Raw genomic sequence first — 17,700 nt, forward strand, 5'->3', positions numbered from 1 at the left:
CAAAGTGCTGTTCTGTCCCGATGGAAAAACCCAGCGATGACTGTTTTGTCTTTCAGGGCTCGACATGCGCGTTCACTGAGCAGATTTTAAGAAATTATGGCTTCCGCACAGGATTTTACAGGTAAACTCAAATCTAACTTTTATTCTTATTTTTTGACTTAAAGCATCCACCATGTAAGATTAAAGATGTGTTGCAGCTTTTTGGGATGTACACACAAGACTTAATAAGAAATAAAATCCATAATTAGCCATGAAGGATCACTGCCCTTTCCCTCCCGAACTGCAGAGCTGGTCCAGATCGTAAATTGTGAACAACATCTACATGTTGCAGGGTTTTTTTTTTTGTTTTGTTTTTTTGTTGTTGTTTTTTTTGGCGAGACATGCACGCCTCTCCAAAAACAAAATAAACAAAAAGAGAAAATGGAAAGGAAAATGAAGTTAGTGACCATTTGTGAGCTCCTCTGAAGCTCTTCAAAATGTGATCATATTGATGATGCGGGGGGGTGCAGGTGTGTAATGTTGGTTCAACTGGTTGTGTTGAAGTGTTTGTGTCTGAAGCTGCGCGTTTGTGTGCAGCTCTCCACATCTGGTGCAGGTCAGGGAGAGGATTCGGATCAACGGACAGCCAATCGGGAAAGACCTCTTCACTAAATATTTCTGGCAGGTTTACGGGCGACTCGATGAAACAAAGGTGGGTCTGAAAACGGGAGCGCAGACAGTCACTGACCATAGTGCGCGCGTGTGTGTGTGTGTGTGTGTGTGTGTGTGTGTGTGTGTGTGTATAATCTGTGTCACAGGTTGTAATTGAGTTGGTTTTAAAATGAGGCTCCTCGTGTCAGGATGAGCGTGAGCCTCATGTGACGGGCAGCACGTGTTGGTCACGCAGCTGCAGGTTTCCCACAGAATCAGAAAAGCAGTTTTATTTATTTCATTTAATTTTGTCCTTTTAATTTTTGCTTTTTTTAAAAACTCCTAGTTCTTATTTCAGATAAGTGTTTTTCTCCATCTGCTGGTCCCTGCCAAGGTTATTATTGATGATGATGATGATGATGATGATGATTATTATTATTATTCATTCTGATTATTATAGGTTGTGTTCTGTGCAATAACTGCATTAAATAGCCAAGATTTTCCATAATACGACCTGTCTCCCCATGTGATGTCTGTGCTGTGTATATAAGGTCGGTCGAGGGGGGTCCCATTTCGCTGCAGGGCAACTTGCATGTGCCAAAGGCTTTCTTGACTTGACTTGAAGATTAGAATTATGGATCAGAAAGTTCATTATTTTATCTTTTGGCTGTAATCAGGCAGTCTGTCTTTCTCTCTTCGATCCCCTCAGGATGCCCACGGAGGAACGATGCCGGCGTATTTCCGCTTCCTCACCATCTTGGCCTTCCATGTCTTCCTCCAAGAGAAGGTAACTCCAGAGACAGCCAATAAACACACTTAAAAAAAATTATTCCTCACTTAAGTGGTATTAATGTGCCTTAAATACAGACACCTGTGCAGTTTCCTTTGTCAGTGAAGTTTAAAGCTCAGATTTACTCCTGGTGTTTTCTTTGGATCTAAACAGCTCTTGTCTTTGCTCAGGTGGATTTAGCTGTGATTGAAGTTGGTATAGGCGGCGCGTACGACTGCACCAACATCATAAGGTGAGATTCTTCATTGAAACTTGAGTTTCAATGAAACTCATACAAGAGTATAATACAGGCCACAGGGAGTTTTTGTTTCTAGCACAAACTGAGCACTTGTAAAATGGGCCCACTGCCAGGCTCATGGTGAATAAACATTAGCATGTGGTGCTATGGCTCTGATTGTGCACACTGGTGTGTACCTTTGATAGAAAGGAATATGTGTGTGATACAGCGGTCCCTTGTTTATCGCAGGAGTTACGTTCTAAAAATAACCTGTGACAGGTAAAATCCAAGTAGTCAGCTTTAATTTTTACAATTATTATATATGTTTAAAGGCTGTAACACCCCTCACTACATACTTTATACACTGTTCTCAGACAGGCATCAACATTTTCACTGCAGTTTCATTGCAGTTATCTAACAAAGAACATGGCTACCTGGAGTTAATTATGTCATCAGAAAATGAATGCCAAAATATTCTACCATCAGGAAGCCTCTGCAGCACACACATCTCTTGGTTTAACTGGGCTCTGCTGACTATAGGAGTGTGTGCAGTCATGCAGGTAATATGCTTCTGACAAGAAATGCAAACGTGCAGCATTTTGTGCACTTGGTTTATTAGAACAGTGCAGTGAGCCTGAAGGTAAAATTAACACGTGATCGTGTGCGATTTGAGTCCTAATCTAAAGGCAGTGAGTGCCACAGACCTTAAAAAGACTTGGAGGAAAAATTGGGGGCAAAAAGTAGACTAGTCTTCATTTATATGGTTAGACTTCTTTTTCATGTGTTTATTATTAGCATTACTTTTACAATTCGTCTTTCATGAGGTAGAATAAAAAACACTTTATAGTCGCTTGAAAAACTTTGAGGCGCTTTTAACCAGCGTTTCTCGCCCTGTGCGGTTCCACAGGAGGCCGTGGGTGTGTGGCATCTCCTCTCTGGGCATAGATCACACTCAGATTCTCGGAGACACCGTCGAGAAGATCGCATGGCAGAAAGGAGGCATCTTCAAGGTGTGTCTGTGGTTCAGCTTGAACCTGTTATTTCTTTTTAGTTCCTGTTTGTAACTCTGCATTATTGTGTTTGCAGCCTGGAGTCCCCGCCTTCACCGTCAGACAGCCAGGGGGCGCCATGCCCGTGCTCAAGGAGCGGGCCAAAGAGATCAGAGTAGGAGTCCACTTTCAGTCACATCACACAGAAAAATGAAGCTTCAGTTTTATCTAACATGCTCTAACTGTTGTCGCAGTGCCCACTGTGGGTGTGTCCACAGCTGGAGGACTACCAAGTGGACTGTGGACCTTTGCAGCTGGGCCTTGCAGGGCAGCACCAGTGCTCCAACGCCTCCCTCGCCCTCCAGCTGAGTCACACCTGGCTTCAGAGGAGGTGCTTACCAGGTGTGATTAACGTTTATACATAAATCCTAAATATCCCAAATGTACATAAATTGAATACTGCCTGAGCCTCGAAACCACGTAGCTGAACCGTGATTTTCTTTTTCTTTTTCTTTTATTAATTTTTTTAAATGTAAAATCAGTGAGAGGAGTTGGTCTACATTGATGTCAGCTGCCTCACGGTAAACAGATCGTGCTGCTGTCACTCACTGAAGAGGGCACAAACAAAGAGCAAACAAAGTGCTTCTGTGGCAGAAAGTGGCTGATGTCTGTTGTGCTTTCAAAAAGTTGCTGAAGAAGTCAGAAAAATCTAAATAAAACTGACAAAGGTGAAGGGGGAACTTGAGGTTCACAGGGTGAGGACAGGTTTGCATGATGAGATCCACAGTATATAACTTACAGGACTCGGATGTAAAGATCCTGCCTAAATCCCTGCCTGTATTTTAGCTCCATCTATCTATGACACTGCCTCCATCATGCTTCAGAGGAGATGGTGTGTTCAGGTTCACATGCAGTGTTATGTACCCACCACACACAGCGTTTGGAAGTAGGTCAAAAGATTCCTGCTTCCATGTGTTTGCTGTGCTCCCTTCATGGCTTGTTGCAAACGGGACTTTCTTTAGGGGTGTGAGTGAAGGGGTTAGGTGACGAGAGTGTTAATAGAAACCTGTCCTCTCTCAGCAGATCACAGCTTTCCCGTCACCACTGTTGAAAACAACTGTACACTTCAGGCGCCTGTGTTCAGTCCCAGCCCCATCATAGTTAAAGGTGAGTCCTGCTGAGCCAGTCAGCTGCCATTACAACCAGATTGTCATTCAGTGAGGGAACTGTGTGTGTTTGCTCTCAGGGCTGGCAGATGCTAAGTGGCCCGGCAGGACCCAGACCCTGAAGCATGAAGAGGTGACTTACTTCCTGGATGGAGCTCACACCATGCGCAGCATGCAGGCCTGCGTTCAGTGGTTCCGAGAGACTGCAGCTGAGCACGAGAGGAGCGCCAGGTGAGCAAGACTTGTTAAACTGTGTGTCAAAGACCACCTCAGACAGCCACGCTCTCTTTAAATCCTAGAAGTGTTTCTGCAGGAAGGTTTGTACTTCACATGCTGATTTGATGCCTCAACATGTTTGTTTTAGTGGAGCTGTGGCCAGAGTGCTGCTGTTCAACGCGACAGGAGAGAGAGACTCGGCTGCCATGCTGAAACTGCTGGTGGTGAGTACAGCTACTTTAATACGCACACATTCATGTAGAGAGGAACCGACCCCTATAAATAATTCTTCTGCCCTTTTTTTTTCCTCTCTCTCTCAGACGTGTCACTTTGACTTTGCTGTCTTTTGCCCAAACATCACTGAAGCCATTGCTTCCTGTAACGCAGGTGAGTACTCTGAATGGGATGGAGTTTCTGAAAGGAGAATAAAGAAACTTCTCTCTCTCGATAGAGATACGTTCAGTCATTTTGTTCATAAGCAGCTTGAAACCACTCTGTTCAGGAAAGGGCTTCAAGGTTACTCCCAGTTGGCTTTCAAGGGGGAAAGGGTTAATGTTCACCTGCACAGTGGGAGTGAAACCTAACATGGCACGTTCAGGAGTGACAGCCTGTGCATGCGGTGTGTTAATGATAAACATAATGATCGAGCATCAAGGTGTCCAAAAGAACACCAGGACACACTCGTTCGACTCTCGATCAGACCTCACATGTCTAGAACAGTCGGGGAGCTGAGCTGGTGGTGCTGTTAGATCAGGTAGTGGGACATGATGCTGGACAGGCCTGGTGTAATCACATGGTATAGTGAGGATGCACTAGGAGTGTCTCAGTCCAGGAAACTGACTGGGACATAGGTGTGGAACATGGTCCACTCTACTGCCAGATGCCAGAGATAAAAGAAGCTGTTGAGGATAGTCTTAGTTGGCTTGTTGGACTCCGGAGGCTGCTGACAGCTAACGAGGGCCAAAAACAAAACTCGGGTGCAGGAAGAGTTCAGTAAGGGCATGGAGCAAGAATTTAGTCTTAACCTCTTCCTGCAGATTTCTATACACAGGATTTATTGGACTTGTTGTTTCCTTCTCAGACCAGCAGAACTTCAACGTGTCAGTGGAGAACATGCTGACTCGCTGCTTGGACAACGAGAGGAGCTGGCGCCTTCATAACCGGCTGGGTGATAATGAAGGCACCCAGCTGCTGATCCAGGACAGTCTTCCTCGTTTACCTGAGCACAGAGGGGACACCTTGGTGTTCCCGTGCATCCTCAGCGCCCTCCAGTGGATCACGCAAGGCAGGGACTCTGTGCTGGCCGACCCGGCCAAGTCGACATTGCCGGTTAAACAGAGTGTCACGGCCAAAGCCGCTCCCCTCCGTGAGGCCGCCGAGATCCACGTCCTCATCACCGGAAGCCTCCACCTGGTGGGAGGAGCTCTCAAACACCTGGACCCAGCTTCCTCTAAGTGACCATTTGCACATGTTTACACTACTGTGGGAAACTTACCTGGACAGAAGAAGGTTTTTCATGCTTTTAACATTTCAGACTTGGGGATTTGTTTCTCTGAGAGCTAATTATGAGGACTGAGGCAGCTCCAGCTTCACCCTGAGCCTTACAGCGCAGACGCTCCAGAGTGTCTTCAGTCTTACTTGAAGCCAGATGTGTTTACATGAGCTGTAGACGCTACAAAGAGCTGAGCTGGTCAAACGGAATGATTTAAACTGCATTAATTGTTTCTGACCCTGTTGGGAACGTTTAATTATCACATTTCAGAGATCTTTAAAAATTGAGAAATATTTGCACATTTTCCTTTATTGTGTCACTTTGGCTGCACAGTGTGCTTCGTACATGTGGCCTCCTCTTTGTAAATGTATAAATCTGGTGGATTCACGAGTTTAAAATCAGTGTTGCGTTTCTACGTCTTATTTAAATGCGCCTTAATTTAACTTCATGGTCAGACTGTGACACATGCAGTCGGTGTATTTAAAGCTAAAAGGTTAAGCCCTTCAGCCATATCCGTTCAGACTCTGACTTTTATGAGCACAAAATGAACATCACTGTTTTAAGTTTCACCTGAAATTCACTTCTGTGGAAGCTCTACGATGGAATCCGCTCACATCTTTAAAAACTGAGCCGGTTAGTTTATGCAGACGTTGTGCCAACCATGGTTTAAAACTTTGGTGTCCTTCTTGGTCCTGCTGATGGGAAATGTTTTACAGACACAGTCCACGTCTCCGCAGTGTGATCCACAATAAAAATGGTTACAAAACAACACCTGTGAGCTGTCTCCTATTATTAATACAGACACACTATTAACTGATCTGAAATCAGCAGGTAGCTCATTCCAAAGAACAGGACCACTTGATACCGTATGCAAGGTTTGTGAATATACAACCTGTACATCAGTGATGTGCAGTGAATTTAACAGAAAAGTTAAGCGAGGCCCCCCCCCCCCCCCCCCGCACGCCTTCACTACAGTTTAACAGGATGAACTAGAACTAGACCATCTTGCTGCACTGAGCAGAAACATCTTTACCTTCACTGAAGAATTAGTGCAATTCTTAGAACTGGGTGCTCAGAGGGTGTTGGTTTTTAAGATAAATAAAGGCAGCCTAATTCAGCCTTCTGTCAGTCTGCCCAGCAGCTGTGCTACTGTAGCTTGCCTCACCAGTGTGTGAATGGTGTGGATGAGTTGGGTGTGTAAAGCGCTTTGGGGTCCTTAGTGGGGGACTAGTAAAAGCGCTATACAAATACAGGTCATTTACCATTTACTGAAAGAAAGAAATCACCATGAAAAAAAAACACACACACACACACACACACACACACACACGTGTGTGTATATGTATGTGTATATATTATGACGCATTTGAAAAATGTCATAAAACCATATTCGACAAGAAGAAATGGGAGTGACCAAAATTTTTTTTGAGCATGCAGTCAACTGAAACAAGCTTTTTACAGCTGATCAAAAGTTTAGGACCACACTCCCAAAAAACACCCATAACCCCCCGCCCCCCCAAAAAACAGAAATCAAAGTTCCAAACATGAACTCGGGAATGAGTTGTCCATTTTTGTAAACTTTTGCCATCCATCCCCAAAGGTTCTCGATTGGATTTAGATCAGGGGAACATGTAGGATGGTCCAAAAGAGTGATGTTATTCAGACTCAGGAGGGTAAATTAAATTAAACGGAAATAAATTCCTAAAAACAACAAAGAAACTTCTTGGGGAGGTTTTTTTTTTCCCCCCGGGATTCATCCGGTTTGTCGGGTTAGAAAAATGCCACAAAGAGTAGAGATCTGTCAGTCACTATATGCTTCCACACCTTAAACGCTATAACACACACATTCTTTACTGTGAAGTGAAGATATGTGTTTAAAAAAAATGCCCTGGTGAAAGTCAACTTCTTTTCTCAACTAAAAGTGAAAAAGTACCGGCTCTGAAATGTACTTAAAGTAATTAAGTAAAAAGTAGCTGTTTAAAGGACAATGCTATCGGATATTATTATGCAAAGCTAACAACCTCATGCTGTATTAATGTAATAATAAAATAATATTAATGCATGGAAGTATAAGTGGGGTTCAGCAGGTGGAGGAACCCCAAGTTCAGTTCTAGTAGCTCAGTGTGGGGACAAGAATTGCTGCTCAATCATTTCTACTGTGAGCTCCAGCAGATGGTCTTAGTGCACAGCCTGTTATCACAGTTAAATTCAAAAATATTTCACAAGCTATCTGGGCTGATGTCCTTCCCCTACACTCACAGCATACAGTTAAATTCAGTGAGTGAATCTCATCATCAGCTTAAGTTTGAATTCATCTCTGCTGTGTAACCGAACTCTGACCAGGAGCTCAGAGCTTTATGTGAATCCATCACAATAGTGCAAACTACTGTTTATCCAGCACTAAACTGCACAGCATTTTCACACAACCTTTGAATAAAACAAAGCTGTAGATCTCAGCTTGTTTTGCAGGACGTTTTACAAAATGAAACAGTATAAAACTTCACACCATACAGACCTGATATCTGATTTAAAAATTAGGACTAACATGCAATCTTTAAATTTACAGATTATCAAATGTCACTGAGCAGCCCTTACCTTTAAATCTAACCCATCTTCTTCCTCTCCTGTCCTGTCTTTCTTACGTCTTTCTCCATCTCTGAGTGAAGTTAGCTCTCATTTTGTGAAATCCAGCAGCTGGACCTTTACCTCGCAGACACGGTGTGACTAACAGTTTGTGTGCTTGCTGATTTTTGTTGAGCTGATAGAAACGTTTAAAATTACCTGCCGCTAGAAAACGTTACTCCCTTTATGATTGCTCCTCTTCAACGCTGTACTGCAAACACAGCTTATCAACATGCACCAAAAGTGCCGTTCAGGATCATCCCAACCTAATTCAAACCCCGAGTTTATGGTGCTATGATAATGCATAAGTGATGTGGGGTTTTTGCCTCTTTCATCTTTTTGAATGTGAGATGCCTCGCTGATGGCTAAACTAATAAATGTATCTATTTGTTATTGTTACCTTCTTTTAACCTCACATCAGTTTGAAGACTCACAATAAAAACTTCCCTCAAATGAATTAAAGCTAAAGTAATGAGCCTGATTTGAAAATGTAAAGAGTAAAAATAAAAGGTTGACAAAAAAATAAATCCTCAAGTAGAGATACGTGAAAATATTCTTACATCCTTTTACTACATGCCTTGGGCAAAAATGATGCTTTTCTAAGGTGATAAATATCTGAAAGCCCCAAAGACAGAGGCGGGGTTTTAAAGCGGACGGACAAGTGCATACCTGCTGTAACAGAAACTGACACAACGGTGTCAGACTGAAGCAGAGCCGCCATGGATACAGAAACGGTAAGCTGAGGTTTTCTTCTGTTTTAGTGTTTTATAGCAGCTGTTCTATTATTGTGACTGTGGAGCTGCTGCTTCAAGGCAAAGGCTGGTGCTGTCCAGGGGTTTTTGTTATTGGAGAGGGACACGGTTCTCCAAAAGTCTGAAATCTGTGGGGGAATTCTGCACTGGCAAATATTCTGGAACCTCCAGAGAAGAAAAATCTTGTTTTAAAAAAATATATCATTATTATTATTTTTTTCTTTTTTCACAATTTTTCTTTTTCAACTTGCTGATCATGAAGCATGAATCATTCCTTGGTTCTCTTTTTGGAAAGGTTCCCTTTCCCCTCCTAAAATCTAGTAGGAAAACAGAGACTCTTTCACTTTCTATCACCATTTGATTTACATTTCAATCAGACTGTCCTGACATCCTGATTCTCATCATTTCATGCAGACATTTTTCTGTACAGATGACACATTTTTGTTACTTTTGAACTTTTCTGTCCTTCCTTTTGTACGTTTACCACAGGACACCATCTCCACCCTAAACACGTTGCAGCCCTATGCTACCGCCCTGAAGGAGCTAAAGAGCAAACGTCACCTGCAGCTAAAGACCATGAGAGGCTTCCTGGAACGAGCGGGCCTCACGGTGAGCCAATCAAAGCAGCAGTGACATCAGAGATTACACACAGTCACAGTAATTATCACCTTCAGTCTTAACTGAACAAGATGTCTGTGCTTGTATGCATATCAAAGGTGGATGAACTTGACCGTCTCAATATCATTCATGTGACCGGAACAAAGGGCAAGGTGAGCTGACATTTAGGTGTTCTTTATATCAGAAAGGCCCGTTCTGTGGAGTAATTAGAATTAAGTTCAGTTCAATTTGATTTATATAACACCAAATCACACCACAGGGGGCTTTATACTGCAAGGTAAAACCCTACAATAATACAGAGAAACCCCAACAATCAGACAAAACCTCTTTGATGAAGCACTGGGCAACAGTGGGAAGGAAAAACTCCCTTTCAACAGGAAGAAACGTCCGGCAGAACCAGGTTCAGGGAGGAGCAGCCATCTGCCTCAACCGGTTGGGGGTGAGGGGAGGAAGACAGGACAAAGGGCACACATAAGAATGGCCTCATGTTAACACACAGAAATCTCTTCAGAAATCTTCTAAATAAACAAATAAATAAAAATCTCTGAAACAAATAATGTGCTGTGTGAAAATCAGAATATAAAAGCTATGTGAGATGAGTGTGTGGTATATAAGATCCTGGCTTTAATTAAATTATGTATAACACACATTTACATCATGAATCCAGATGATGACTGTTTGTCTTTCAGGGCTCGACGTGTGCGTTCACTGAGCAGATTTTAAGAAATTATGGCTTCCGCACAGGATTTTTCAGGTAAACCATGGTGTTTACTGAATCAGGTGTTTACTGAATCAGGTGCTTACTGAATCAGGTGCTTACTGCAGTGTTATTGCATAAAAACGTGCTTTGTTTCAGATTTCTGTGCAGTCCTTGGAAAGGTTTAAATAAGCTATAAAACACAAATACACACCCATACTCAGCTATAAAGTCTTTTGTTATTTCTACATTTGAACGTAACAGCTGTCCAGATGTTGGGGTTGTGCTCTTCTCGAGTAGTCTGAATAGTAAAATGGGTTGTTTAGTTTTTGTAATCAGATTACTCTGATATTACTCTGATATTTTGAGCAGTTTGAACATAAACACACACACACAGGAGGAATTAGATGGAGAGACTGACAGGTAATAACAGGCTTGAAATATTCTTCTTGGGTGCAGCTCTCCACATTTGGTCCAAGTCACAGAGAGGATTCGGATCAACGGGCAGCCAATCAGAAAAGAGCTCTTCACCAAATACTTCTGGCAGATATATAGACGGCTCGAGGAAACTAAGGTAGGTGTGAAAAGAGAAAAACAGAAAACTAAAATGCCACTTGACACTGCCCCATCCACTGGACCAGATGTGACACACCCTATGGTGATCTGGTTCTGGTAATAACCTGCCAACCCGAGAACCCAAGTCGTGTCATAGAAATAATATCTCTAAAACTGGGCAAATTGCACCAAACCTTTCTAAATTGAAGAGGGAAATGATGTAAATTAACTTTTGGGGATGAACTGACCTTCTAATGTGGATTCAAAGCTGTTAAAGGTACTTTCTCTAATTACCCTCCACAAATTTTTACCAGAGCTTTGACCACCAGGGGGCAGGCTTGTATCGTTGGGTTTGTTGAAAAGTTTTCAGTCATGTTCTGCTGTTTTGTTTTGTTTTGTGTTTTTTTTTTCACTTTTTAATTTGTCTTTACTCCTTTAGGGCAGTGGTTCTAAAACTTTTCACAATGAGTACCACCTCATAAAATATATGGCTCCTGAAGTACCACCCTTATGACCGACATTAAAGTGCAGTAGTATAGGCCTGTTTAACACTACATACAGTTTACACAGACAATTTTATTTCTTATATGAATGTTATTTATTTTAACTGTCATAAATAAGATGTGACGAGTGATAATAATAACAACAACTGTACTGCATTAAAACATGGTGGGATATCCAATCTTTAAGTGATGACCTGATGAACCCTGCTTCTGGGTCCAAACTACTCTGCTTTTATTAAGGCTGTTGTGTTTTTAACATGTTTTAATGCTTTGTATTGTGTTCTTTAATCTGAACAAGCCCCTAAAAAAAGTCAGTGATCACTGTCGGCCTCTCTCGGGTTTTAGCATCACTATTCATTTTAAAGCTCAGTTTTTAAAACCTTACAATGTAACTACAGCCCAGCCCATGCAGCAGTATGTTAATGACTAACCTTACATTGCTGTTGTTCTCCTGACTGAAGTTTGGTCCGTTTACAGCATCCTGACATGCGATTGCATTTGTCCCTAACCATCAGGAACCCTCACGTTAACTTTTATCTAGTGGATAAAAGTTAGCGTTCAGCCTCCAGCTTCACTGTGTTCATATTATGCTAACCATAGCTGTGTAGCTAGCTACCACGTAGCACATCATTATACCAGCTAGCCCAACTTCAGTAACCCTACAAATGTCACAGCTGTTTAGTTTTCTGTCTTCATTTATGTCGGAAGTGATGGCAAAACTGTACGTTTTAATTTTCGCCGTGCAATGACCCTCCTCCGGGATCCCACCACACAAGGGAAATACACCTCTCTCAAGCCGCTGCTGCTACGGCGCTACTCCCTCTCCAATGCAGGCCGAGAAGCTCCTCTCTCTCTCGGACCTTGGTGATGGTACCGCTCTCGAGCTCATGGAGAGCACGCTGTCCTTGCCAGGAATGGATGACAGCGGATTCCTCTTCACTCACGTCTTCCTCCGACAGATGCCGGTGCTGCTGCGGTCCGCGAAGGATTACCGCTCACTCGCAGAAGAAGCGGATTGCATCCAGGCAGTAGTTCCTGACTCATTGACGGCATCTCCCACACCCCCCCACCAATTCTCCTGGGGGCCTCCAAAAGGCTGCTCTTCATAGAGGACTCACACTCTGGGAGGCGTTTTCTGGTTGACTCCGGCTCCCAGAAGAGCCTCAGGAACTGTCGTGTCGTCTTTGCATACCTCCACAATGGTATATTATTTAATCTTTAAAAAAAATTGGAGATTTTCCGCGTACCACCAGAGAAAGCCCAAGTACCACTAGTGGTACGTGCACCACAGTTTGAGAATCACTGCTTTAGGGCAATTTCTTCGCGGGGTTTTGTCTTTTCCCAGGCTTGATTTGCCTTTTTTAGTAAAGGTTACAATGACTCTTTCCGCCATCTTGTGGTATAACTCGGTGTTGCTTCAAAGTACAGTTTTGATTTCTTTAACATAATACAGACATGCTTTAGATATGGAAATTAAACCAGCCCCTTCTTCACTTCTGTTACTTCTAGAAGATTTAAAACTATATTCAACTCTGGAATTTAAGATAAGAAACTTTAAATGATGTTAAGATTTACCTAAAAGTGAGCAGGATAGAAAATGTCATCAGAGGGACAGCGTAGGATATATTGGACAAAGGATGATTAAATGGACCTGCCAGGCAGGAGGAGAAGAGGAAGACCACAGGGAAGATTCATGGGTGAAGTGAAGGAGGACATGAAGAGGAAGATGCTGGGATAGAGTGAGATAGAGGCAGATGACCCATTGTGGTGAACCATGAAAAAAATCAGCTGAAAAGAGAAGTAGAAGAAGCCATCACTTTTAATAAATTTGAGACCATATTGGAAAGGTAACATCTTAAATTTAATTCAATTAAAACCCTCAGACTTATGACCTGATGTGATCATTTAGAAAAAATTAGATAAAATATATCAGCTTTGGTGTATAAACAAGCAGATTGAAGAGTCATAACTTTTTCCCCCTTAACCTCCTCAGGACGCTCACGGAGGGACGATGCCGACATATTTTGGTATCCTCACCATCTTGGCCTTCCATATCTTCCTTCAGGAGAAGGTACATTGTCAAAAGCAGCCAGAAAATGTTTATATGACACATGTTATGTATGCATGTATCTGCCCTACAGGCAGTGGTGCAGTTAACATAAGATTTCAAAAGTTTCTTCAGAAATGAGCCCCTCTGGATGTGTATAAGAAAAGCTTGTGTGTAATTCTCAGAGCTCAGATTTACTTGAACAAAAAGTCCTGTTTATTTCACCAACAGATGGTTCTTATTTACTATAAACACTCCTTGGATCTAAATGGCTCTTCCTCTTTGCTCAGGTGGATTTAGCTGTGATTGAAGTTGGTATCGGCGGAGCGTACGACAACACCAACATAATACGGTGAGATGTAAACTTAGAAGAGCATAAGTCTTTGGCATAACATGCAAAATATCACAAACAATGGAAAAGCTTCCGAATCAAAACATAAACTAAAATGGTACCGAGTGGACACATTTAAAAAGCCTTTGTCATAAGAGTCACTGGAGTCTGTCTTCTTACACTTTTTGCTGAAATACAAAATTATTTTTAATGTTCTCAAAATTACGTCTGTTAAAAATTGTTTTTTACACTATTTACATTTCTCATTTATATAGGATTAGATTTTTCTTATTGTTGTGTGGGTGGGTGGGTGGGGGGGTGTAGTTGATTTTTCCATCTTGCCATCTTATAGTACTTCTTGCTGTTTATGTCTGCTGCCATGCTCAGTGTACAGCCTCGGTCGTCACTATGACCCCTGCGTGTTTCAACAGGAGGCCGTGGGTGTGTGGCATCTCCTTCCTGGACATAGACCACACTGATATTCTGGGAGACACCATCAAACAGATCGCCTGGCACAAAGCGGGCATCTACAAGGTCTGTTCACATTAGGAGTGAGTAACTGTTTCAGTCTGAATGCGTGATTCTTTTAGTAATGCTGCATTTTTGTGTTTGCAGCCTGGAGTCCCCGCCTTCACCATCAGACAGCCAGAGGACGCCATGCCCGTGCTCGAGGAGCGGGCCAAAGAGATCGGAGTAGGAGTCCACTTTCAGTCACATCACACAGGAAAGTGAAGCTTCAGCTTTCTATAACTCTCGCTAACCTGTTGTTGCAGTGTCCACTGTGGGTGTGTCCACAGCTGGAGGACTACCAGGCAGAATGTGGACCTTTGCACCTGGGCCTTGCAGGGCAGCACCAGCGCTCCAATGCCTCCCTCGCCCTCCAGCTGAGTCACACCTGGCTTCAGATGAGGGGTCTACCAGGTTGGGCTGATGTTTAAACATATATCCAGAAATAAATAAATAAATGATTAGTACAAAATAACGCAAATAATAACTGCAAGCTTTGGTTACTGTACCTTCAATGTACCTGTCCTCTCTGAACAGATAATAGCTTCCCCTGTAGCACTGTTAACAATGGTGGGATGCTTCAGGCGACTGCGTTCAGTCCCAGCCCCGTGATGGTGAAAGGTGAGTCCCGCAGAGCCAATGAGATAACAACAGGACCCACCCAGGGCCAGCTGATGTAACAGTGAATGCGTTTGGTCTCAGGGTTGGCAGATACTGAGTGGCCCGGCAGGAGCCAGACCCTAAAACATGGAGCGGTCACCTACTTCCTGGATGGAGCTCACACCCTGCACAGCATCCAGGCCTGTTCTGAATGGTTTAGAGAGACTGCAGCTGAGCACGAGAGGAACGCCAGGTGAGCTAAAAAAAAAAGAAGATGTGCTAGAATTTTTAATTTAAACATTTAGTCCGGTCTCTGTTGTTAACAAAATGGACCAGAGTGTGTGTTCCAATTGTAGGTGGATCTACAGAAATATTTTTACATCAAATGCTATGTGATGTGACACTTTGATGTGTTTGTGTTTCAGTGGCCCTGTGGCCAGAGTTTTGCTGTTCAACGTTACAGGAGAGAGAGACGCAGCTGCTTTCCTTAAACTCCTGGTGGTGAGTAGTTCTTCGAACCTGAATGCATTTGTAGGTATGTTGGCAAGGACGTGACAGTACGTATAGAGTTGAAAACTTTTTTTTTTTCGCATGTCTTGTTTCTTTGCAGCCGTGCCACTTTGACTTTGCTGTGTTCTGCCCATGCATTGCCGAAGTCAGCACCTCCAGTAGTGAGTTTGCTGAACCTGTTTACACCTGTATAGATCGTTCTATATAAAATCAGTCTGGACACAGTATCGGTGTCCAGAAGTGTGCAGTTGTAATCTAATGTTATCTGAAGCACATTTTTATAGTTTACTTGTGTGGAGTTTGTGTTGGAGTCTGTGTTTCCAGATGCAGATTATGCAAGAAGAGACGATTTTATCCAGTGAATAATTCTGAGCCAAAAACTTTGAACTTATTCTTTCACCTTCTTCAGTACAGGAGAAGAAGTTTGACATGTCTGTGGAGGAAATGCTGACTCGCTGCTGGGACAATGAGAGGATCTGGCGCCTCCATAACCACCTGGATGACAATGGAGATAATCCATTGCTGATTGAGGACAGGCTTCCTAATTTACCTGAGCACAGAGGGGACACCTTGGTGTTCCCATGCATCTTCAGCGCCCTCCAGTGGATCACACAAGGCAGGGACTCTGTGCTGGCCGATCAGGCCAAGATGACGTTGCCGGTTAAACCAAGTGTCATGGCCAAAGCTGCTCCTCTCCGCGAAGCTAGTGAGATCCACGTCCTCATCACTGGAAGCCTTTACCTGGTGGGAGGAGCTCTCAAACACCTGGACACAGCTTCTTCCAAGTGAACAGAAGTGTTTTTTATTTGCACAACTGGGAGGGATTTGCTTCTAGGGAAGAGGGTTGGGTGTGGTGTTAGTTTTTCTACACTTATTTTCCTGAATCTGATTATTTTCTCTGTATGGTATGAAGGTAACTTTTGCGTATATTTTTGTAACAGTGGCCAAAACTCAAGTTTCTAAGTGTGACTGGATTGCAAATAAATGATCTTTTAAAATGTAAAGTTTTTGATCACAGACTGGGTAATGTTGCCTTCAACACTTTTCTCTTATTTGCATCACTAAATGCATCGGCTTCCTCGTTGGTTCCAAGTCACAGAGTTTTGCAAGCTGGAGTCTATGGGTCATTTTGACCTTGAATCCCAGTATTTGATCAGAGTAAACATGAAACTGGACTATATGCTGTGATACACGAATGTAAGATGACATTCTGCTGATCGGCAAACATTTTCATTCACCCATCCAAATGATTGAATTCAGGTGTTCCAATTACTTCCATGACCACAGGTGTATAAATTCAAGCACCAAGGCATGCAGACTGCATGTTCTCTGCAGCGATGCGTCAAGCTTCTCTTTTTGGAAATCCGATGGGTGAACCTGAAATGCTGAGCTGGTTCAAAAAGTGCTTACAGTATGAATGCGAACATTTAAGAAAGGACAGAGCGTCATCTCCATCAAGGAGTTGTACCTCAGCCTCCTATTTGCAAGGTCTTTAAACACTCCACTATACTAGATACCATGCTGTGCCTGTGGTTAACTTCCTGAAATTAGACAATTCTGCTCTACATCTGAACCACAGTGGACACTCAAACACATACTCACATTAAACATTTGTGCAAAACAGTCATATGAATGCTTAGTTCTGAAACTCTTCTTAACTCACTCTAAACTGAACCTCATTAAATATTAAACCCTGTTTGTCGGCAGCGCTGAAGACAGAAAAGTGGAAAAGGACCCCGAGTAACAACTGGGTAACAATGGATCAAATCTGGGTTCTGGGTTACTGGCAAAAATGCACAACACAAACACACATGCTTCCAAAAACACACAGACTAGAAAAGAATCTGAAATAATCAACTGATTAAAAAAACAAGTGGTTCAAAAGTACAAAACACTAAAAAACAAATCAACACAGGGAACAAACCTAAAGCAAAAAATGCAATGGGAAAATTAAAAGGTACCAAACAGGTGCAAAAAAAGAAGAAAACAAAACATGTTCCACACATGATGTGGGGTAATACTGAGGTGGTACATTAAAAGTAGTGATGGGGGAAAACAAAAAGGTTGAAGCTTCTAAACCAAAGCAACCACGACAAAACGGCACAATATAAAATAAGGTAAAAGAAAAAACAAAAACAAAACAGAAATCAAGTCCTGAAGGTAAGTCCAAACTTTTCATGTAGTGTAGAAACAAATAGTTTTCTTTACCCTGAGACATAAAAGCAGCTTCAGAGCACGGCCCTGCACTCTGAAACTAGCTCCACGTATCCAGGATCTATTTCTTGGTCCAGGGGCCCGTTCTTCGTACGTCGCTTACTACATCCAAGACCAAACCATCGCGCTAACCGTGAGCTCGCTAATCCGGTTCTCCGAACACACCTGCTGTTGACGATTAGTACAGCTGGATGAAGTAATGTGAGATCACTGGGTGTCGTAAAAGGGGCTACGCATCGATACT

At 42.7% G+C, this 17,700-nt stretch overlaps 2 protein-coding genes across 3 annotated transcripts in view; both read left to right on the forward strand.

The window, feature by feature from the left end:
* Positions 1-6,269, forward strand: part of LOC102311139 (folylpolyglutamate synthase, mitochondrial) — a 22,060-nt gene extending 15,791 nt beyond the window's left edge. Inside the window, exons 4-15 of one of the 2 annotated variants that reach the window (XM_005946230.3) lie at positions 57-121; positions 577-691; positions 1,340-1,417; positions 1,591-1,652; positions 2,545-2,647; positions 2,724-2,801; positions 2,881-3,028; positions 3,707-3,793; positions 3,873-4,023; positions 4,157-4,232; positions 4,329-4,395; positions 5,090-6,269. In XM_005946230.3, the coding sequence (XP_005946292.1) occupies positions 57-121; positions 577-691; positions 1,340-1,417; positions 1,591-1,652; positions 2,545-2,647; positions 2,724-2,801; positions 2,881-3,028; positions 3,707-3,793; positions 3,873-4,023; positions 4,157-4,232; positions 4,329-4,395; positions 5,090-5,466 (1,407 nt within the window). In that variant the 3' untranslated portion in view covers positions 5,467-6,269. The remainder of the gene's footprint in view (positions 1-56; positions 122-576; positions 692-1,339; positions 1,418-1,590; positions 1,653-2,544; positions 2,648-2,723; positions 2,802-2,880; positions 3,029-3,706; positions 3,794-3,872; positions 4,024-4,156; positions 4,233-4,328; positions 4,396-5,089) is intronic. The other variant, XM_005946231.3, reaches the window with a different exon arrangement.
* A 2,470-nt stretch (positions 6,270-8,739) lies between these two features.
* Positions 8,740-16,246, forward strand: LOC102313726 (folylpolyglutamate synthase, mitochondrial). Its single transcript, XM_014341330.2, has 15 exons — positions 8,740-8,856; positions 9,364-9,483; positions 9,591-9,644; positions 10,182-10,246; positions 10,649-10,763; positions 13,241-13,318; positions 13,585-13,646; positions 14,057-14,159; positions 14,241-14,318; positions 14,399-14,546; positions 14,670-14,753; positions 14,835-14,985; positions 15,158-15,233; positions 15,343-15,403; positions 15,652-16,246. Exons 1-15 carry the CDS (start codon positions 8,842-8,844, stop codon positions 16,029-16,031), a joined length of 1,590 nt encoding a protein of 529 aa, XP_014196816.1. The 5' UTR covers positions 8,740-8,841; the 3' UTR covers positions 16,032-16,246.
* The last annotated feature ends 1,454 nt before the right edge of the window (positions 16,247-17,700 follow it).

Source organism: Haplochromis burtoni, unplaced genomic scaffold (assembly GCF_018398535.1).
Source record: "Haplochromis burtoni strain Fernald_Lab_line unplaced genomic scaffold, NCSU_Asbu1 Contig_469, whole genome shotgun sequence".
In the NCBI taxonomy this organism is placed as follows: Eukaryota; Metazoa; Chordata; class Actinopteri; order Cichliformes; family Cichlidae; genus Haplochromis; species Haplochromis burtoni.

Excerpts from the sequence above, each read along its gene's own strand:
- LOC102313726 (XM_014341330.2), top strand. Across the intron at positions 10,247-10,648 it reads TTCCGCACAGGATTTTTCAG|CTCTCCACATTTGGTCCAAG; the intron begins GTAAACCATGGT and ends TCTTGGGTGCAG. Across the intron at positions 13,319-13,584 it reads ATATCTTCCTTCAGGAGAAG|GTGGATTTAGCTGTGATTGA; the intron begins GTACATTGTCAA and ends CTCTTTGCTCAG.